Below are 24,145 nucleotides of genomic sequence, written 5' to 3'. Positions count from 1 at the left end.
TGAACTCATTTGCGTGTACGATCTGTTACTTTAATTTAGAAAATAAAAGTTGTCCAACACGCAGGGACCAAAGACAAAACAAAACAGGCTTAAAGGCAATCAAAAATTCAAACTAGGTAATACTCACAAAACAGGCTTAAAGGCAATCAAATTCACAAACTAGGCATTTACTCAGAACAAACGGGCATGAACAGGTTTTTCCTCAAGTTAAGCAATGGTCTGGCGACGGGCAGTCCCAAAAGGAGCGCTTAAGTATCCCACACGCAATCAAGTCAATCTGTCTCAGCCGGTGTCAAGGGGCGGGACCAGCTGGGTGCCATGACGATTGTGCAGGACATGACAGATTGGCTGGCAACCAGTTCAGGGTGTCCCCTGCCCACTGCCCGATGATTGCTGGGATGGGCTCCAGCACCCCCGCGACCCTACTGAGGATAAGCAGTGCAGCTAATGAGATGAGATGAGAATTTCGTTATATCTGACAATATGACGTTTGAACAATTCTTTCCCACATTTTTAACAGCAATTAAACACACAATTTCATTATATCATATCCCAACAATATGAGTTTTTATCGACACTTTTAACAGCAATTAAATACATTCACAATTTAAGTGTTTCTTGCACTGCGAGTCAAAAGTGTGTACAATGAAATAAGCTCTAAGGCCTTTTTGTATGTCATCATCTGTCATCTCTATCACTGATGGTCAAGGAGTTGGGTGTCAGCGCTCTCACCGCCAGTACTCGGGTTCGTTTCCGGTTGCAGACATAGTTATGCCAGCTTTGTCATGAAACAGAACGAAACTGTCTTGAAACGGGTCGGGAAGCACAATTACTGAGACAGAGTTCTGTTTAGTGGCTCTTCCCCTTTACTTGTACATTATGTTGCGTGGCTAACAAGTGAAAAAACATGGAGTAAAATGTCTTCTATTTGTGTGTTGAGCGTGCGGTCAGAACATCATCAGGTGGTGCACCATCTCCAAAGCCGAGCAAGAAAAATGTGAGGGAATGTCCCAAGCTTTTGCTCAAGTCTCCATCCGGCCGTCGCTCAGCTGCATCAGCGGAGCCTCAGTGGAGGACTGCGTGCGCAAGCTTCAAGTAGGACATTAAATAACTACGATGCAAAGATCAACTGTATAAAAAACTAAATGTAAATATTTATATCACAACGTCAAGAGAGACAAACCAAAACACCAGAGATGTAACGAAAATAAGAATCATTGAAAACAATGTCAACAACACATCTAAAATACCTTCAATTGCATAATAGTTTGAAAATTGTAAGGCAAATGAATTGTCCCTTATTGCTAGGCTTTGGCCCTCTAATCTAACAAAGAAACCGTTTCGGCTTTGTTGCCATAGTGACACCGGATTTACGGTAATATTTTTGGATGCAAACTGTTACTCTCTGCACGGTGAACTTTTTTTTGTGTCTGTGCAAGATTGCGGTGTTGCCACAGTAGCAGACCACTTTACCACACATATATCACCTGGTACCATCCTTTTTTCTAGTTAAAAAAAAAATCATATAATATACTGTATACTGTATAGACAATATAGTGAAAACAGAATACTAGATGACGAAAAATATATATTTTTTAAAGTACTTAACCCCTCCCCAACACACTCACACACAAGCAAATTATTTGAGATTATTAAAATTCACACTGCGCTTCCTGTTTGCCTCTGTCATTTTTAGCTTCTGAAAGGGGTGGGTGGATATATCTGGCTGTCTCTCACTCTCTTTCGCCCTCTCTTATTCCTGGCAGACACAATGTATAAGGACCAAATAACATGACCTACTTCGGCTTCAAAAATCTTAAGCCAATAGTGACCCATTCAAGTGTAAATTGACACATTGTTTAGCCAATTAAATTCTCAACGAAATTGTATACAATTTTACTTGGTGTATTATAATCAGAGCTAAAATAAACGTACGTAAATGCAACCCAGGATCCAAGTGAGCGCAATTAGGGATTGACTTTTGAAAGAGAAGTCAAACAATTACAACTCTCTCACAATGTCTAAAATACACAATTGCAGATGTTTTTGAGCTGAAAACTGTTTGTCGCCAAAAGGCCACTCTTGGAAACACCGTGACATACCTTTAAAAAATGTGTAAAATACAATGTTTAGTGAGGATTGACCGATATGGGTTTTTCAGGGCCGATATTAATGTTAATTATCGGAGGCCGATATTTGGAGCCGATACACATTTGCCGTAAAACTTAAAAATTGACGTAAGAAAATTGTAATAATGCAAAAATAAACAAAAAATATTTGTTATAAATTTAAAAAAAAACATTACTAGCGCAATAAAAACTTTTATAGGGTATAAATTAGAATTTCAACACAAGGACCATGACTAATCACGTAAATAATACTTGTGGTGGTTTACATAGGGAAATCCAATGAAACCAGTCACAATTGTGCCCTGGTTACAGCAGTAAACCACACTTTACAATAAACATGCATTCCAATTAGGCTATCATAGAACATGGCTAATTATAGTACCGTATTTTCTGCACTATAAGGCGCACCGGGTTATAGGGCGCACCCCGAAAAAATAGTTTTTGGTCCTATTTTTGACATATATAAGACGCACCGGATTATAAGGCGCTACAATGGGAACGTGGACAAAACAGTCAGATAGTTCAGTCCAACTTCTTACCCCCTTAACATTCCGAAAGCTTGTAAAGACGCAAATACGTGTCGAGAACACGTGCGAATGCGGTGTCCGTAAGATGTCACTCAAATGCATCGTTCCATCATTCGGAAGGTTAAAGTCTTGGGATTCAAGAAATGATAACCATTCCTTCGTATCTATTTTCTTTTTCGCTCGCAACTTTACTGTGCATATGACAATAAACACTTGGAATTGAGTTTAATTTAAAAATAGACACTCCATTCCATCCATTATCTGCACCGCTTATCACAGAAACATCGAGTTCAGTCTGAAACAAGACAATATAAAACCGGGAATAGCTCACCGAAGTCATTGTGTTCATAATAATGTGCAGGCAATGTCCTCTTATATCCGTGAGGGTAGTAAATCCAGGAGAATACAATATTTACAAATACAGAATAGAAAAAAATGCTTTCTCTATGCCATCGGCCACATGCTATACGCATTCATCTTTTTCGGCCAATCGCAGGCTTTGTTTCGCTGTTTAAGCCAATGGCAGCCTGTACATTATAAAAAGGATCCGCCTCTTGACCTCCGAATAACTTTAGCCAATAGTGATCGATTCAACTGATGATTGACACATCTTTTTCGGCCAATTGCAGGCTTTGTTTGCCGTTTGAGCCAATGGCAGTCTGTAAATGATAAGAAGAATCCGCCTCTTGACATCCGAATAACTTTAGCCAATAGTGATCGATTCAACTGATGATTGACACATTGGTTAGCCAATGAAACGCCGGTAAATAAATCCCACCATCCACCGCGTACTACTTGGCGTTCGGGGGAAAATCGAGTCGGCGGCTGCAAGTTAGTTGGAAAACTTAATGTTGATCCATAAATAAGGCGCATTGTATTATAAGGCGCATGGTCAGCTTTTGAAAAAAATAAAGGCTTTTAAGTGCGCCTTATAGTGCGGAAAATACGGTACTCTGTATAAAGCCTACGTGCGTATTACTAGTTGTGGTCGTGAACATTGGCGTAAGCAGACCCTTTCTTAGGGGGCTTAAACACTCCCAAATTCCACCCAGAAACCTGCAAAAATTATAGCATTTTTAAAACTCTCTTTTCCTTAATATGGGACAGAATAAGCCAAAATATGATGAAAACACTACATAAACAATAAAAAAAGGTAAACAAAACAAAAATTTGAACAACGCAGCGTCGGAAACCCTCCACTGCAATGAAATTGATCAGTCCATTTGACTTCTAGCAGCGCATTAAGATGTACTCTGATCATTATGTATAACCAGGGTTGGGTAGGGTTACTTTAACTGGATTACTTTCAATTACTTTTGGATTACTCCAATACCAAATATGCTAATAAAAGACAAAAGAAACTAAATATGAATATAATTACTAAGTTTTTTGCAGGCTTGGGGAGTAACGGAATACATGGAACGGCAAAAATGATGTTGGCAAGCTGTTTGTATTTATTTTCATTTTGTTTCTGTCGCATTTTATGTTAGTTTTGCCGGAGATCAAAGAGATCAAAACCAGGAGAGAAAGCCGACCACGTGTTGTGAGTCATAAAATGGTTTCAGTAATTCAAAAGTAATTGAAAGTAATCAAGTTAAAGTAACCCTACCAACCCTGTGTATAACTATGTATTATTGTCAAATTTGATATGAATGGTACAATCTGTTACCATGAGAAATATTTTCTCACTAAAACTCATCTAGTTCAGGTTTTTTGTCCATTGTGAATGTGTGCAAAAGTTCTTTTAGATAGGAACGGGCCAGGCAAAGTCACGGCAACCTAGCTGTTCAGCTCAAATCTAATTTCTGAAAGGCTTAATCAACAAGGTAATATCCAATGGTTCCATCCATCGCTGAAGACGGCCATTTTGAAAGTTGGTTTGAAAGATTGATCACATAGATGTTGCTCAAGCTTCAGCGACTTCAGCCAAACGAAACTCTGCTCGACAATGCAGCTGCACCGTAATTGGTTGCAAAATCAATGGTCATTCTTCAACACCAACTTTCAAAATGGCTGCCCCCAGAGACCGGATTTTGAGTGGATTTTGCTTACTTACTGAAATTCTAAAAAGCAATATCAAAATACAGTGTTTAGACGAGTTGTGGCCCATGTAACTTGTTGTTTTGAAATCCTTTGGGTCATTGTGTATTTTGTGAGCATTAGAGATAAGTTGTTCTTCTTGAGACGTCCTACCTGCCGAAACGTACTTTGAAGCAGTGAAAAAGTCAAATAAGCTAAATAAAAATGTAAATTGGAAGTACTACCTGCTTATAACTGAATATATTACTGCTTTCAAAAGCACGTATGTTAGGGAGGGCGAAAACCTGCCCATGCACGCTGGGTATTGGTAATACGTCTCGATGGGTAGAAAGGAATTTCAGAACACCAGATTCAAAACTGGGTTGTTGTTGTTGTTTGCTTTATTGTAGCCGTTATTAACTTTCCCTTCCTGTTACGTCTTTCAAGGGAAATGAAGCCGATTCTTTGTCCATGTCTGCCTCGGACATCTACAAATTGGGCAAGACTGCCTCATTCAAGATGGCAGCCAGTGAAACGAAGGCCGATCGTAAGATTACCTCTGTTGAAAGCTACTATTGTGCAGTAGAAATATGATGATAAGTTTATAGTTTAGTAGACACTCAAAATGAAAAGTGAAAACATCAATGGATTTTCAGTTGCAAGGAAAACAGGAGAGTACTGTATCGAACCCTGATATAAGAAATTCCAACCACTTCTGAAAGGTTCACCCACGAGCATTTTCTTTCTATTAAATCTCCTAGGTTAAAAAAAAGCAGATCACGGATGTAGAAATCAAAGATCAACAACTCGATTGGCCACTAGTGGCGATGATGTAGAAAGCACATAGTAGTCAAAATAACGAGCAACAGTGCACATTAATAGTCCAAATAACGTGCATCATCAGAAAATGTATTTTCAGGATTCTAATTGTAAAAAGAAAATGAATAATTTACTTATCATTTCCCACTTTTTTAATCATAGAATTCTTATGGTGTAAAGAAAAAAAGAATAACCCACATTAAATGATTTACTTTACATAAGTTCATATACCGTAAATTCGGGACTATAGAGCGCACCGGACTATAGAGCGTACCTGATTATAAGCCGCACCCACTACATTTCGGGAGGAAATCCAATTTTGTAGATAGACAAGCCGCACCTGTATATTAGCCGCATGCGCCCACATTGAAATAAACGCAATAAAAACACAAAATTAACACTTACCCGATACAGTCTAAGGAACACAGCCAGCAAATTGAACGGAAAAAGATACCGGTACTTAACATTTAATGCAGACCTGCAGAGTCCGGGTGCCCGTTGAAAGTAATCCAAGGAAAAAAGTGTATATTTCCAAAGGTAAGGGTGGGAAAAATGTATATCCGCTATTGTCGGCCGCGTCCACAAACACGTCTCACCTTTACTCCACTTCCCGTCAGCCCGCGTTTGCCCCGCCCCTTCTTTCTCATTTGCTCGTACAAAACATATCAGAATAAGTTTCTAAAATAAATACATTACAAAAATATACAGTTGCAAATACATATTGTACATGGTTACACCTATTTACAAAGAAAGACGGTACACCGAGAGAGTTTTCAAAGCTTTAATAATAATAATATAACTTTCATCCCAAACCGTGACTGTGACAGGTAGCAACACGCTACTAGCAACACGCTCGCAAAACAGTAAACAGGTCTTTTAAAAAAATATACCATACTAATAGTAGGCACGGCAAACCGTCCTCATCTTCCTCCATATAACTGGCGTCACCATCTTCCTCCATACAACTGACGTCACCAATGTCGTCTTCCTTCAATATGGGAATGAGGCTTTGTCATATGGACGTGGTCCGACGCTCCTCTACTAAAAAAAACGCTAGCATCCCGCTTGGAAAGTAAGTCCTATATCGGACTGCTCGACTGCGTTTAGCTTGAAAGTTGCGCCATGTGCCTTTCTTTTTGCAATTTGCATGACGAGGATATGTCTACGCTAATTTAATTTGTGCACAAGTTAAGAAGTTGCAGTTTAAATCTTACCTTTTGTACTCGAGCGCCGCATCAATAAATTGGCCGCATCACTGAATAAGCCGCAGGGCTGAAAGTTTGGGAAAAAAGTAGCGGCTTATAGTCCGGAATTTACGGTAATTTTCAAAATGGTACACTTAAATGATCAGTAACAATAATAGGTAGTATAACAATGAAAATAATAAATAATAAATATAATATATAATGTAATATAATATAATGATAAAGTATAATAGAAAAATAAATCAATGAACGGTTATTGTCTGAAAAGACATTTAAACACCTTTTGTGTTATCAACAGAAAATGTTGGGTGCAAATAAATAATCCACATTCTTTGTTCATTTTCCAACTGCAAGAGTTGTACCATTCTATTGCAACCACCCCAATCCATGCATGCTTTTTGATCACGTGAGCACTAAAATCCAATTTTTTACTTTGTGTTTATTCTATGCATTTGTTTCTTTATTTAGAGACTGATTTATTATATATATATATATTAGTGTAGCATGAAAACAGTAAGTATGAAAATGCCTATTTCAAGCACAGTCCAAACACCAACCCAAACCCCTAAAACGGTGATATATTTTAGCACATCTAAGAAATGTACGTACTTGCAAGCGCAACATAAATAGCTTGACACGGGCTGCAATGATGACACAGGCCAGAAGATGGCATCAGCGAGTATGAAAGTTTGAAATTCCGTACAGCACCTTTAATATATTTATATATTCCGGATTGTTCAATGCAAAATATCATCAGTGAAGCACTACCGTAAAAAATCCGGACTATAGAGCGCACCCGATTATAAGCCGCACTTCCACTTTTTGGGTGATTTACCACTTTTGTACTTACACAAGCCGCACCCATGTATTAACTGCATGCGCCCGCGTTAAAACTTATAACACAACTGCAAGTTTAATCCAAGCCAGGCTGTAAGGTCCACAATTGTAACAACATTTTTTTGGGTTTGAACAAATTTATTGACACTAATAACAGAAAACAATCATGACAATCTCAACAGCATTTAAGCACATTCACAATATTATATTTCAATATGACGTTTAACAGCAAACACAATGTGAGGTTTGAACAACCCTTCTCGAAAAACTTAATAGCAATCAAGCATATTCACAATTTCATTATATAATATCTTTGTTAGTGTCAATAGATCCGTTTCTCTTTCCCAACTGTTTTTGGTTTGAACAAATTTATTGACACTAATAACAGAAAAACAATCATGACAATCTCAACAGCACAACATAGATAATTCACAATTTTATAACCACAGTTAACATCATAAATGGAAAATGATACCCGTAATTAAAGTATGATGCAGACTTGTAAAGTCCGGGTCGCGTTGAAAGTAATCCAAGGAAACAAAATGTATATTTCCAAAGTTAAGGGTGGGAAAAATAGATATATCCACTGTTGTCCGCTGCGACAACAGACAGATCTACCGGTAACTCAGCTTTAGCCCATTTCCCATCAGCCCGCGTTTGCTCCGCCCCTTCTTTTTGATTCGTCCGTAGAACACATAACAGAATAAATCTCTAAAATAAATACGTTATAAAAATATACAGTTGCAAATACATATTATACATGGTTACACATATTTACGAAGAAAGACGGTACACCGAGAGAGTTTTCAAAGCTTTAATAATAATAATACTGCATAACTTTCATCCCAAACCAGTAAAAGGTGTGAAATCACAGGTGTACCTATATACCTTCAGTCATCTGGTCTCACTTGGTAATCCTCACTGTGTATTCATTATGTATTTTCCCTTTCAGATACCGGGGCCTCTTACTTTGCTGTGGCAGTTGTGAAAAAGGTCCATTCAAGCATCAATATCAACAACTTGGCAGGGAAAAAGAGCTGCCACACCGGGAAGGGCCGAACAGCAGGATGGCAAATGCCAGTCGGGTATCTGGTAGATCAAGGCTACATGTCAGTTATGGGCTGTGACTATTCCAAGGGTAGGAACATCACATTCGAAGAGACCTATGAAACAGACGCTCATATTTCCTGTATTGGCGTGTGATCAGGTGTGGCACAGTATTTTAACAGCAGCTGCGTTCCGGGAGCTACTGAGGCCGGCGATCCGCCGTCTCTGTGCCAATTGTGTATTGGAGATGAAAATCATCAACATAAATGTGAGGCGAGCAGCAAGGAGCGATACTACAGCTATGAAGGAGCTTTCAGGTAATAAACTCTAACATTAAAGGCTTTATGGAGCTCATTGGTCGCCATACAGATCAATTTTACTTATGGCAATGTAGTCAAACTATGAGGATAGTGTCAATTTGAAAATCCTTTAAATGTCTATTGGTTGGAATGCAAAAGATTGTTCATAGGTACCGTAAATTCCGGACTGATTATAAGCCACACACACCGCAATTCGGGAGGAAAACCGACTTAGTACATCCACAAGCCGCACCAATATATTAGCCGCTTGCGTCCACATTAAATAAAGGATTTATTATGATTGAACAATTTTGATTGAACAATTTTATTGACGCGGGGATTTTGTACAGGTTTATTATTCTACAACCTTGAACATTTATCCATAATCTGCTATCATGATACCTCTCAAAGCCAAGAGGCCGAGACACTTACTCCCAGCTAGGGAACTGAGTCAAGGGCCTAGCCAAAGCGCCAGGATACTATGAGTGTAATTGCACCGATCCTGGAGGTACTGCAATCCCGGGCCGATACATGGAGTGAACAGAGCAAGCTACTTATCATTTGATGCAGACCTGCAGAGTCGGGGTACCCGTTGAAAGTAATCCAAGAAAAAAAAGTGTATATTTCCAAAGGTAAGGGTGGGAAAATATATCCACTATTGTCTCACCTTTACCCGTCCCCAGTTCCCATCAGCCCGCATTTGCCCCTCCCCTTATTTCTTATTCGCCCGTGAAAATCAGCATGTGTCTCAAATAAATACATTACAAAAATATACAGTTGCAAATACATATTATACATGGTTACACATATTTACAAAGAAAGACTTGAGCGGCCGCTAGAAAAATTACATAAATTGGCCGCTTCACTGGATAAGCCGCAGGGCAGAACATTTGGGAAAAAAAGTAGTGGCTTATAGTCCGGAATTTACGGTAGATGGTTTCATACCCGTCAACCTCAGCAAACAGTTGCTTATCACGTGATTTGCATCCAGGCAACTAGTGTGGTGGCAGCTGAATGGTGCCCCGTAAAGGCTACAAACTCAAAAGTGAAATATTTTAAATATTTTCTAAAACTCAACGAAATGTGAAACACAATTTTAATGCGGGAACACATTGTTTTCACATTCCTTATGATGTTTACAATGAAAAACTAGATGTTACAAAAATACTGGCCTCCTGTTCTCTCAGCTCGGCCAACTGACTCCAGAAGTTCTCTGATGACTCCTGAATGATCCAATGCCAACATAAATGATTGATAATGACAGAGTGCACACACTCACAGTTTAAATGCACCTGCTCTGTAATGAGCTCAGAGGTCTGATAAAGGAAACACAAGTATTAGGAAGACCAAAGAATACACCATGGTGGTCTGGGATAAAATAATGATGTTCAAAGCAGGAATGGGATACAAGAAGAATTCACAACATTTACACATCTCTCAGAGCACTGTGCAAGCAATAATATCAAAATAATATCAAAATGGAGAGACCAAAAAACCACAGCATACCTACCGAGAACTGGCAATCCTTTCGGCCCACACAAGGAGAAGACTATTTAGAGAAGCAACCAAAAGGCCCATAATCACGCTGGGTGACCTGCAGGCATACACAGCTGAAGTGGGAACATATTTATATAAGACAACTATAAGTGCTACACTGCATAAATCTGCCTTTTATAAAAGAATGGCAGGAGGAAAGCCCTTTCTTGAATAATACCACAAAAAGGCCCAATAAGCCACATGGGGGGCACAAGTAACATGTGGAACAAGGTGCTCTGGTCAGAAAATACCAAAATTGAACTTTTGGGCTGAATGCAAAGTGTTAAGTTTGGTGTAAGAGTAACACAGCACGTCACCCTGAAAACACTATCCCCACTGTCAAACATGGTGGTGGCAGCATCGTGCTCTGGGGTTTCTTTTCTTCAGCAGGGACTGAGACAATTGGTAAGAGTTGAAGACAAAGTTGTTGTCTGCTACCAGTGACCAAGATAATCCAGACTAGTGTCAAAATGAGCAAAACGAGATTTCATTTTTTTTCTTGTACCAAAATCGTTAGAGCTTGCATAATTTGAAACAATTTTTAAAAATGTATAAAATCCAAGGAAAACGTAAAACTTGACAGGTATGTGTCGTCCCTATTAGGTGCCTGGCTGAGGGTGCAGGAGATGTAGCTTTTATCAAACACACAACGATTGAAGAAAATACAGAAGGTAAGGAATCAAACTACGACTTATTTAATCATGGGTTTTTCATTTCTTGGCCTGTTGAAAGTGTCCTATTTTTGTCAGTTCTATTTTTCCTCTCTTTCTATTTCCTTCCCTCTTTCTCCTTTTTCTCTTTCTTATTCCATTTCTTTCTCTTTTCTCCCTCTCTCTTTCATCTCTCAGGTTCTGTCTCCCTCTATCTCTCTTTTTTCCCTACTATTCCAGCCCCCCATGTGGCTCCTGAGCCCAAATGAGTTGGACACCCCTGCCATACATAGTGTGCCACAGCAAAGTAGTTAAGAAACACTGACGTTATGAACATTAAAAGACGCTGATCCCTGATTTATTTATTTTTTTTACTAGGTAAAGGCCCCGAGTGGGCACAATCCCTCAAGTCAGCAGACTACGAACTGTTGTGTCGTGATGGCAGAAGACTTCCTGTGGATAAGTGGAAGACTTGCAATCTGGTCCGCGTCCCTTTCAGAGGAATCGTGGTTGGAAATCATGTCACACCCTCTGTGGTGTTTAACATGCTGACTCAGGGACTGGTAGGAACAAACATCTCATCAGTAGCCGCAACAGACTTTTACTAGATTTGGAACAGTATTTGCTTTGTCTATAAGCACATAATGTAAAAGTCAAGTCAAGTCAAGTCATTTTTATTTGTATAGCCCTTTATCACAAAGAGTCTCAAAGGGCTTCACAGGTTATTACACATGAGCAGTTTAGGTTATTCATATGCTATAGAGTAGAAGTGAGTTTTAAGCTTAGATTTAAACGTTTCCACTGAGGTTGCAGATCGGATCTCAGGGGGAAGAGCATTCCACAGCACCGGTGCCCGGATGGAGAACGCTCTCAAACCAGCGGAACACTTCTTGGCTCTTGGGATCACCAGAAGACCGGCGCTCTCAGAACGAAGGCTTCGGGCCGGAACTTAGGGGGAAATCAGATCTGAAAGATATGAGGGGGAAAGTCCATGTATGATTTTGTATAATAATAAAAAAACCTTGAAATCACATCTTAGGCTAACAGGGAGCCAATGCAGGTTAGCCAAAATCGGGGTGATGTGATCGGACTTTTTTGTCCGAGTTAAAAGCCTCGCTGCGGCATTTTGTACCAGCTGAAGAGACTTGATTCTGGACTTCGGGAGACCGGAGAGTGGTGCATTACAGTAATCGAGAAGGGAGGTAACAAACGCGTGAATTATAATCTCCGCATCTGACTGAGACATTATAGGACGAATTTTAGCAATGTTACGAAGATGGAAGAAAGCGGTTTCTAGTAATTTTCTTCACATGTGTTAAAAGAAATGCGGTTTATTATTTTAATTCATTATTATACCCTGTTGTCTTGTAATATGAACCAAAGTAAATATGTATATTCGGGAAGTAATTGTTATATGTAAATACATACACGGGAGATCTAGCTATGAGACACAATTATTAAGGAACAGGGTTGGGTAGGGTTACTTTAACTGGATTACTTTCAGTTACTTTTGGATTACTCCAATACCAAATATGCTAATAAAAGACAAAAGAAACTAAATATGAATACAATTGTGACTCACAACACGTGGTAAGCTTTCTCTCCTGGCTTTGATCTCTTTGATTTCCGACGAAACTAACATAAAATGCGACAGAAACGAAATGAAAATAAATCCAAACAGCTTGCCAACATCATTTTTGCCGTTCCATGTGTTCCGTTACTCCCCAAGCCTGTACAAAATGTAGTCATTTTATTCATATTTAGTTACTTTTGTCTTTTATTAGCATATTTGGTATTGGAGTAATCCAAAAGTAATTGAAAGTAATCCAGTTAAAGTAACCCTACCCAACCCTGTTAAGGAACTCCAAAGGGGTGGGATGAAATAAGCATACGCTTCCTTCTATTCTTTTTCGGGCATGTTATGTTGACATTGCTTTAATATTGTGACTATTTTAGTTTTTCTTGCGTACAAAATAAAGTTTTATTCATTCAAACAAACGTTTTATTTTTGAAAGTAAACAATCAATTTGTAAAAGTATTAACAAATAATTAGAAAAAAATAGGCAACATTCCCAAAAGGGTTTTCCCTATTAGAGGTTATCTGCACATTTTGTATTGATTCGATTATTCGACTTGATTTTTGCATTATGATCTCTGAGTTATGCTCCTCGTGAGAAAACCAAGATTGGAGAAATATAACATTGTCTGCTTAAAAATTATTAAAACAAAGTTGCAGGCAAGAGTGCTTTTTGCCAAAAGTGGTTGTAACGAGCTAGCCGAAATTTGAGTTCCACTATATTTGTTTACTAGTTAAGAAAAATGTGCAAAAGTTGCCCTCTGTACCAGGAAAATTGAAAATACTGTCAAAACAAATGTTTTTTCTTTTTACTATGAACCCAATAAGGGTGACAAACCATCTTTTTGTTTGCATGCATGCTTAAAGAGTATTCATTACGACATTTCACATAGTAATAGCCAAGTGTCCTTTTTTATACGCAGGAGAAGTCTGGATTCAACCTGTTCTCCTCCAAGCCTTATGGAGAAGGAACCTTGCTCTTCTCAGAGTCCTCAGTCATGTTTCAGAGTACTGAGTATGAGGACCCTAAGAAATGGATGGGTCAGCTCTACTACAATGCCATGAGTGCCATGAACTGTAAACTTCCAGGTATGTTTCTCTCATAAACATTTGCTTTTCACCTCGAAATCTACTTACAGAGCTGTCTAAGACAGTGGTTCTCAACTGGTTTCACTCCAGGATGCATCATTCCACCCTAATCATGAGTGTGACCCAAATCGAGAAAAAATGTCACCTCTCAAATGTATCGGATGAAAGGATTGCGCGGTTTAGAGCAGAGATAGAAGCATATGTTCACCTTTTATCAAAAAATGAAAATGACCAGCAAAACCAAATGACTTCAAGTACCTTAAATACTGGCATATGGGCCTACATTGCATATAAGCGACCCCCTAAAACTGCTTCAAAATAACCCCATACTGAGAGAAATTCAAAATATTAATAACACGTGTACCTTAACATCAATGATTACCGTATTTTCCGCACTATAAGGCGCACCTAAAAGCCTTTTTTTTTTTCAAAAGCTGACCATGCGCCTTATAATACAGTGAGCCTTATTTATGGATCAACATTAAGTTTTCCAACTAACTTGCAGCCGCCGACTAGATTTTCCCCCGAACGCCAAGTAGTAGGCGGTAGAGGTAAGATCGGGCCCAAAAAAAGCACCCGAACCCGACGCAGGCCCGGGGGGTATTAAACCCGACCCGGACCCGGCCCGACTAATTAACTGGATTTGCTGGCCCGGCCCGAGGGGGCCCGAAATTACATATTTTATTTATAAGGAGGGGTGATTTATGATAACAAATTAAACTCTGCCTTTTGTTACAACATCTAGGCCTAAGTTAAATAAAACTGTATAAACATTTACATCTTTTATATTTCTGTGTCTGCACTGCAATCTGTCATTGACGGTTTTTTTTTTTGAGGTAGCGAAAACATTTAAAGGCGTCCGTCATTTTGACGACTTGATCATTGGGCCATAATCCACAGCAGCAGTAGTAGTACGCCTTTAAGATTTTAGCGCAGCACTTTCATTGAGAGGGGATGTTGACGTGTTGTGCCGACTCCTATGCAAATCCCCCCCCCCCTGATCGTATTCTATATAAAACGCTTATTAAAACAATAAAGCGAGCTAATTATAATCATTGGGAGATCCTAGTCTATATAACGCGTTTATTTAAACAATAAAGCGCGATCGTATTCTACAGATTGCGTTTTTTAACGCGGATGAAAATCTCACCAACGTCAATGTACGCTTCCGACAAAAGCGATCGTATTCTATATAATACGCTTTAAAACAAAATAAAGCGAGCTACTTATAATCATTGGGAGATCGCGTTTATTTAAACAATAAAGCGCGATCGTATTTTACAAAATGCATTTTTTTAACGCGGATGGAAAAGTCACCAACGTCACTGTACGCTATGATTTCCGCAACCACAACTAATTGTACACAAATAATATTCATTTGATTTACTATAATATCCGTACGTAATGTCTTTTTTATTGTGAATGAAACCCTGGTTGCATTGGATCCCGCGGTGTAAACAAATTGTTGTTTTTTTCATTTAAAATCGGAGGGGGGGAGGAATTTCCATAGGAGTCGGAAAAATAGCGATTACAGCTCCTTCTCCGTTTTATCCAAATTATTTATTTTATAACAAGTATTCCTTGGTCTAGTATCCATACATAGTTTAAGTATATATTTTTAATGAACATTTAACACATTATTAATTAATTTAAAAAAAAAAAAAAAAAAAAAAAAAAAAAAAAAAAAAAAAAAAGCAGGACCGAACCCGACCCGACCCGACCGTATGACTGACATTTCAGGGCCCGACCCGGCCCGAAATTGCCTCGGGTTCGGGTTCGGGTTCGGGCTCGGGCCATAAATCTTACCTCTAGTAGGCGGTGTATGCTGGGATTTATTTACCGGCGTTTCATTGGCTAACCAATGTGTCATTCATCATTTGAATCCATCACTATTGGCTAAAGTTAATTGGAGGTCAAGGGGCGGATCCTTTTTATCATTTACAGGCTGGCATTGGCTTGAACGGCAACACAAAGCCTGCAATTGGCCAAAAAAGATGTGTCAATCATCAGTTGAATCGATCACTATTGGCTAAAGTTATTCGGAGGTCAGGGGGCGGATCCTTTTTATCATTTACAGCCTGGCATTGGCTTGAACGGCAACACAAAGCCTGCAATTGGCCAAAAAAGATGTGTCAATCATCAGTTGAATCGATCACTATTGGCTAAAGTTATTCGGAGGTCAGGGGGCGGATCCTTTTTATCATTTACAGCCTGGCATTGGCTTAAACGGCAACACAAAGCCTGCAGCTGGCCGAAAAAGATGAATGTTTATGGCACGTGGCTGATGGCATAGAGAAAGCATTTTTTTCTATTCTGTATTTGAAAATATTTTATTCTCCTGGATTTACTGCCCTCACGGATATAAGAGGACATTGGCTGCACATTATTATGAACACAACGACTTCGGTGAGCTACTCCGGGTTTTATATTGTCCCTGTATCTTGTTTCAGACTAAACTCGATGTTTCTGTGATAAGCGGTGCAGATAATGGATGGAATGGAGTGTCTATTTTTAAATTAAACTCAATTCCAAGTGTTTATCGTCATATGCACAGTAAAGTTGCGAGCGAAAAAGAAAATAGATACCAAGGAATGGTTGGCATTTCTTGAATCCCAAGACTTTAACCTTCCGAATGATGGAACGATGCATTTGAGTGACATCGTACGGACACCGCATCCGCACGTGTCTACGACACGTATTTGCGTCTTTGCAAGCTTTGGGAATGTTAAGGGGGTAATAAGTTGGACTGAACTATCAGACTGTTTTGTCGACGTTCCCATTGTAGCGCCTTATAATCCGGTGCGTCTTATGTATGTCAAAAATAGGACCAAAAACTATTTTTTCGGGGTGCGCCCTATAACCCGGTGCGCCTTATAGTGCGGAAAATACGGTATTTATATAGCTGATAAAGTTCAATAAACTGTTAAAAGGCCACAAATATAAATGTTTAAAAACATTTGATGTACGTTCTAGCAGCACTTTAATGGCAGACACTGATACATATTTCATATTTCACAATCATCTCCTTTTTCGACTTTGTTTTTCGATTTGTTCCCCTTATCACAAACCTTCTTGGGACCTAATATTTATGGGCAGAAGAAGAAAAAGCTGCCATGGGTATCAAAAATGCCTGGTCAAAATTGAGATTAAAATAATGCATTATGGTCAGTTTGAATCTTCATAGTTTGTATCCCTCCTTGTACTCTTTTGCACGTACTTTTGTTTGCACTACACCTGGGATGTCAAACTCAATTGCACAAGGGGCCAAAATTCAAAACACACTTAAGGTCACGGGCCAACCAGGATAAACATTTATTGAACACACTTAAACTGAAGGTTTTTGGAACATAGATATAAATAAAAACAGACAAAAATATTAAATTTCAACCTTTAATCACTTATACAGTATTTATTATTTTGCTGTAAATAAAAATATCTTGTTAAATGATACAACGTAGAACTTAACTTAAACAACTTAACATTAAAATAACATTAAAATTCCTTTGCTCCTATTCCAATGTATATTAAAAAAAACTTAAATATCCTAAAAGATTTTGCTCTCCTTAATATATCTCCCGTCAAAAGTAGAAATATGAAAATGCTACACGAATTATTTTGTAAAAACGTCACAACATTCTGAGAACAGGGAGCCTGATGTGCTTACCTTTGGCGCAGACGGAGTAGGGCGAGCGATGGGAGGGAGTGCTTGCACTTTTTGCATAGCTCCACCCATCCATCCCACTCAACCAATCAAATAACTTCTCTTCTCTTCCGGTGTTTTGGCTTATTTACAATTTGTTCCGTGGATTCATCAAAAAGTATCTGAACACTGAACACAGATTATATAGTGAGCTTTTATATAAAGGATTCTTTAGCGTTGTACAGCCAAAACAAGGTTTTTTTTTGTGCGACACCTTGACTGTACATCGTAGTGAAAACGTGCCCTATATATTCTGAAAAGTACTAATCAATGACTAAACTTTGCTTTGGTTTTGCGTGTATCTGAACAGGATTAATGGCTCAAGTTTTGAACGAGATGGAGAAGATTTGCATGCAATTAAATTGGTTTCTGAGCCATAGGTACTCATAGAAAGAGTCATATATGGCTCGCGAGCCATAGGTTTCCGACCCCTGGTATATAATATAGTATACGTCATATATGAAGGAATAGACAGTGACTAAAACGTCAGAATATGATGTCCAGGGATGAGACGGCGTTGTTCATATTGACGGGCCATTAATAACAATAATGTAAAATGGTCTTGCGGGCTGGATATGATTACACGGCGGGCCGGATGTGGCCCGCGGGCCGGGAGTTTTGACACATGTGCACTACACAATACAGCGATATCTTGTGATGATATACTATACGCGGTCACTTTAAAAAAAGTGTGGTTTGGTCATTTTGAGTCTCTGTAGTTGTAGTCATCCCTGTGCTTTGCAGCACTAGTTTGAGGTTGCACTACTCTGTGATACACAACTTGTTTGTGGTTAAATGACTGCTATAAAACGCAAGGAAGAATAAAAAATACGACCAAAATGTACCAATGTCCTTTTATTTTTTTTTCCAAGCTTTTTGTGAAAATTAGTTATTTTTTTGTCCTGTTGCAGCAAGGACAATGATGTCAGCTTCCTATTAGTGAGGCTCACACAATGTGAAATAAATGTGAATTTCTTGACCGCAATTGGCCCCTAGGCCATAAGTTTGAGACCCGTGTTCTACAGTGCCAAACTACACGAAAGTACTTCCAAAGTATGTGCTTATCTGCTTGTGTGATAACTTCGTCATTGTCCTGTTTACGGCCATTCCAGACTGTGAACTGTCGTATTTTCTCTTACAAAATACAAAATAATCTTACACAATTTTTTTTTTTCAAACGTGTTTATTTATGTAGTTTAACATGTTATATTGTACATGTGTTTCATTATATCATATATATTGTGAATTAACATTTTGTTGTGAGATCCTGAGTTGCTCGACATGAATGAGGTTTATAAAAAAAAGTTCAAAAATGAAGTCGCTTGGACGTTCACTGTAGAAGGAAAAAATACATGCAAATATAATTAAGTATAATAATACATTTTGTTATTCAATTTATGAATTCATTTTCTGCATTAAATTTTTGTTGGTAATATCCTGATTAAAGGGATCACCACAAACCTGTCTTTTTTCATTTTCTCCTTTTATACTTCCTTTTTTTCTTAACTTCTTTATACAACATCATGATTCGTAATATAATGCATCAAAGCAAGTGAGCCGTTTGAGAGCCGGCTCTCTTTAATGCCTTGAGCCGAAAAAGCCAGTTCTCTAAAATGAGACGGACTTCCTTTCACTACATCAAACCGCTCGCTTCGTTTGCAACAAAAAAAACGATAAACCGAGATAGAGGCTTCCGCGGCGAACTCGTTTGACTTGATTGATTTGCCGTTTCGTGATAGTCGGTGTATACCGGATGGTACCCATCATTGACAAATTTGCGTTTTTCCGTACAGATTTTCTCGAACACGTCTTAAAATGCATAATAAACGTACTTTATACGGCAAAACCGTACAGCTTGACAAGGTATGTGAACGCCCGATCTTGGGAAGCTAAGCAGGGCTCGGGCCTGTTTAATACCCAAACGGGAGACAGCCTAGGAATACCAGATGCTGTAAATTGATTATTTGGCAAACGCTCTACTGCCACAACACTGTCTGTACCCCTTCTGTACAGTGTACAGTCAGTGAAAAATAATTTGCATAAGAGTACGAAACAAATGGTATTATTATTATTGTTATTTCACTAGAAGGCAGTTTGAGGTGGTGTGTTCTGTCAACGGGTGAGCAGCATAAATGCGCAGACATGGGCAACGCCTTCCAAAGAAAAGGACTCACTCCTAATGTCAACTGTATCTATGGGGACTCTGTGACGGACTGCATGGAAAAGATAAAGGTAAAGATAACTAACAGTTGAGTTTTGATTTAATGTTCTCACAATGGGAACACAAACGTGTCATTTTTCAGAATAACAAAGCTGATGCCATTACTCTGGATGGGGGTTATATCTATACAGCTGGCAAGGAATATGGTTTGATTCCCACGACTGGAGAGAGCTACACAGGTACAAAAATGACTGAAGCAAAGAGGAAAAAAACAATGTACTAGGGCTGCAACTAAGTATTATTTTAGTAATGGATGAATCGGTAAAAAAATAATTCGCTGAATCATTTTAAAAAACACAATTTTAATTTCCTTTGATTTATTCTAATATTGAAGTTTGGTACTGATAAAAAAGTGCACAAAACATCATTTAAAATAATTTAAAAAACAAAAACAAAATTCAAATAGCTTAAAGCGACAGTGTGTATTATTTAGTGCCTCTTAGTGGTAAAAAAAAAAAACTTGATTCGTTAAAAATTAAAACTATATTGTTTTGAATAATATGCAAGAATACATGAACTGTCATTGAAATTATTTTTAAGAATACTCATAGGTGGAGAAATTAGCATTCATTTGATATATTTGTCGGACATCTTGCTGCTAAGGGTACCCCTCAACGAAACAAAACAACGTTTCTTTTTTTAAATTCCTTTTTTCCATTTTATATTTTTAATTTTAGTTTTCCCCCTTCTTCTGTTTTTCTGTTTTGTTTTGTTTTTTATTAGTCACAATTTTTGCTTTATTTTTTTTTTGTTTCTTCTTTTTTTTTTTCTTTTTGAACATCGGAGGAGAATGTGAGTCCTTCGTTGGGTCAAGAGGACTTTTTTAACGTTTTTCTCTTTTCTTTCTTCCTCTTTCACATTTTTTTTCTCCTTATTTATTTCTCTTTTTTTCTGCAAATAGGAAAGATACTCTAATATGAAGCAGGTTTTTTTTTTCTTTTTTTTTCATATTTAATTACTAGTCGGCTTATTTTTATGCATATTTAACTTTGTTTTTTTTGTAGTTGTAGTCTTAACACTTTATTTTTGTTCTTGTGCATTTAAAACATTACAATTGCATTCTATTTAGCTCGTTTATTCATAATATTAAATTATTCTTTACAGCAGGCCTGTTCTTAGTCAGTTTGATTTTTTTTATTTATTCTAAAACATCCTCCTCTAAGATTGAAGATATTTAATTTGTTTCAACGCTTCTTATAGCAGGTTGTTTTTGTGTGTGTGTTTCGATGCAAATAATTAAAATAAAGAATGATATTCTTTATTATCTAGTTTTTGCTTTTGATCTTTGATCATTTCTTTAGATTTCCCATTTTCATACTATAAAAAATCACCATTTTATTTGTCTTGAGCAGCATTCATCTATTTGAAGCCTATTGGGCTTCAGTATTTTTCCGAGTAATTAAGCAAGCGTGCATCAAGAGCTTTCTTTCGCTCTCGTTATTTGGCCTCTTATTCTGTGTCTCAGAGTTATTTTGTTGTTGAAATGCATTTATCATGCTAACCTAAGACATCTTACGTTTTTTTCTGCTGAAAATACTTCAGAATGAAGTGAAACTGAAAAATTGCAGGCAATGGAATTTTCTAAGGAAAAGTTCTGAAACGTATACTGTACATCCTGAACCCTCACAATAAAATATGAAAATTATTGTTTTTTCGAGCTGGTCCTGCAAAAAAAAAATGGTCCGGCAAAAATATTGAATTTAGGTTTGCTTCGGCCCCGGTCCTGTCAATCAAATTAGTCAATCAGGTTTCAGGTTTCACTACTTGGGAGCAGGGCCAGGTGTGCTCAGACAGACTCTTTTGAGGCCCGATTTTACCTCTACTTTGAGTCCCTGTAATTTGTATTCCTATATGTTCTTTGTAGCACTTGTTTGGTTATCACAACACAATAAAGCAACAACTAATGGCCAAATATTACACTCTCAACATCACAACGAAATTCAATCGAGACACAGCGAATCGATGATGAAATTCTTAGTTTTTAAGATTTTTCAATCCATTTTAGCGATTCATTGTTGCAGCCCTACAAGGTACAACACACTGACTGTATTTGATGTTCCCCCAGAGGATCGGGATGGTTCCAATTATTATGCAGTTGCAGTGGTGAAAAAAAGTAGCTACGAAATAAGGAGCCTGGATGATCTTAAAGGCCGCCGTTCGTGTCACACGGGATTAGGTCGCACTGCTGGCTGGAACATTCCTACGTCCACACTTATAGAGAAAGGCCTGATCAACCCTCAACATTGTCAGATCCCGCAAGGTCAGTACCTGCAGGAGAGGTAATGGGCTATTTGAAATAAAGTGCCTGGCAAATGTGTTGGCCTAGCCCCCAAAAATGTTGTCATGTTGCCACATTTCAGGCTTTAAACTCAATGTTAAACAACTGCAAATATTTTCTAAGAATCGACAACATGTCAGAGACAATCATTGAGTAAAACCATTTTTTTCAACATTTGATATTACAATGACAATGAAAAATCTGAATAGTAGGTGTTGCACAAATTATAGCCCTCTGTTATCTCAGCTCAGCGAACAGACTACAGGAGTTCCCTGATGACATCTCAATGATCCAATGTCGACCTAAATGACTAACAATGACAAACAAAGTGCATTAGGGTTAATTTTGTCCCAGTTCAAATACACCTGCTCTGTGATGGGCTAACGGGTCTGTGAAAAGAGACATGGGAGAATGGACAGCGATATAAAACCCCAAAAAAACACACCAGGCAGGTTTGAGATAAAAAGATTTAGAAAGGTTCAAAGCAGGAATGGAATATAAGAAGATTTTGCAACATTTAAACATCTCCCAGAGAACTGTGGGAGCAATGATATCGAAATAGAGAGACCATGAAACCACTTTAAACCTACCATGACCTGGCTGTCCCTCTAAACTTTCGGCCCAAACCAGGAACAAACTAAGAAGCATCCAAAAGACTTCGCATTCGTCGACCTGCAGGTATGCACAGCTGAGGTGGGATAATTGGTGCATAAGAAAACTATTAGTCGTATCATCTCATCTCATCTCATTAGCTGCACTGCTTATCCTCAGTAGGGTCGCGGGGGTGCTGGAGCCCATTCCAGCAATCATCGGGCAGTGGGCAGGGGACACCCTGAACTGGTTGCCAGCCAATCGCAGGGCACACAGGGACAGACAACTCGCTCATTCACACCTAGGGACAATTTGGGCCGGCCAATTCACCTGAAATGCATGTTTTGGAAATGTGGGAGGAAACCGGAGTGCCCGGAGGAAACCCGCGCAAGCACGGGGAGAACATACAAACTCCGCACAGGAAGTCTGGAGCTGGATTTGAACCCACGCAGGAGGTTCCATGACTTGAACTGTGCCGCACATGCGCTAACCACTGCGCTGCCGTGCTGCCCATTAGTCGTACCAATCATAATATATTTATGAAGTCGGGCAAGAAGAAAGTACTTCATAAAAGAAAACCAAAGATAAGGTCCATTTAGTGTTTGCAAGAAGCCACATAGGAGACACAAATAACACGAGAAACAAGATGAGACCAAAATTGAACTTTTTGGGATGAATGCAAAGCTTTGTGTTTGGCGTAAGGGGAACACTGCCCATCACCGTGAAAACACCATCCCCACTGTCAAACGTGGTGGTGGCAGCATCTTGCTCTGGTGTTTTTTCTCTTCAGCAGGGATAGATAGTTACAGTTATTGTGAAGATGGATGGAGCCAAATACAGGATGGAGCCAAATATAAGGCGATTTGGGTACACAGGGTTGGGTTGGGTTACTTTAACTTGATTACTTTCAATTACTTTTGGATTACTCCAATACCAAATATGCTAATAAACGACAAAAGAAACTAAATATGAATAAAATGATGACTCACAACACGTGGTAAGCTTTTTCTCCTTTCTTTGATCTCTTTGATCTCTGGCAAAACTAACATAAAATGCGACAGAAACAAAATGAAAATAAATCCCAACAGCTTGCCAAAAGGGGCAGCACGGCGGCGCATTGGTTAGCGCGTGTGCGGCACAGTTCTGAGGTCGTGGGAACCTCCTGCGTGGGTTCAAATCCAGCTCCCGGCCTTACTGTGCGGGGTTTGTATGTTCTCCCCGTGCTTGCGTGGGTTTCCTTCGGGCACTCCGGTTTCCTCCCACATTCCAAAGACATGCATTTCAGGTGAATTGGTCGGTCCAAATTGTCCCTAGGTGTGACTGAGCGAGCGAGTTGTTGTTCCCCGTGTGCCCTGCAATTGGCTGGCAACCAGTTCAGGGTGCCCACTGCCCGATGATTGCTGGGATAGGCTCCAGCACCCCGTGACCCTACTGAGGATAAGCGGTGCAGCTAATGAGATGAGATGAGATGAGCTTGCCAACATCATTTTTGCCGTTCCATGTATTCCGTTACTCCCCAAGCCTGCAGAAAATGTAGTCATTATATTCATATTTAGTTTCTTTTGTCTTTTATTAGCATATTTGGTATTGGAGTAATCCAAAAGTAATTGAAAGTAATCCAG

The 24,145-nt window shown here is 38.7% G+C and overlaps 1 protein-coding gene across 1 annotated transcript in view; it reads left to right on the top strand.

Moving 5' to 3' along the window:
- Nucleotides 1-700: 700 nt before the first annotated feature.
- meltf (melanotransferrin) overlaps nt 701-24,145 on the top strand; it is a 32,140-nt gene continuing 8,695 nt past the window's right edge. Inside the window, exons 1-11 of the mRNA XM_088350223.1 lie at nt 701-737; nt 941-1,095; nt 5,123-5,222; nt 8,489-8,674; nt 8,744-8,900; nt 11,022-11,089; nt 11,447-11,631; nt 13,568-13,733; nt 19,520-19,665; nt 19,737-19,833; nt 21,720-21,914. Coding sequence (XP_088206349.1) covers nt 701-737; nt 941-1,095; nt 5,123-5,222; nt 8,489-8,674; nt 8,744-8,900; nt 11,022-11,089; nt 11,447-11,631; nt 13,568-13,733; nt 19,520-19,665; nt 19,737-19,833; nt 21,720-21,914 — 1,492 coding nt within the window. The remainder of the gene's footprint in view (nt 738-940; nt 1,096-5,122; nt 5,223-8,488; nt 8,675-8,743; nt 8,901-11,021; nt 11,090-11,446; nt 11,632-13,567; nt 13,734-19,519; nt 19,666-19,736; nt 19,834-21,719; nt 21,915-24,145) is intronic.

The sequence above is a fragment of the Urocampus carinirostris genome, chromosome 12 (assembly GCF_059441175.1).
Source record: "Urocampus carinirostris isolate Australia breed hairy pipefish chromosome 12, RoL_Ucar_1.0, whole genome shotgun sequence".
NCBI lineage: Eukaryota > Metazoa > Chordata > Actinopteri > Syngnathiformes > Syngnathidae > Urocampus > Urocampus carinirostris.
This window is presented reverse-complemented; position numbering and strand designations above follow the sequence as displayed.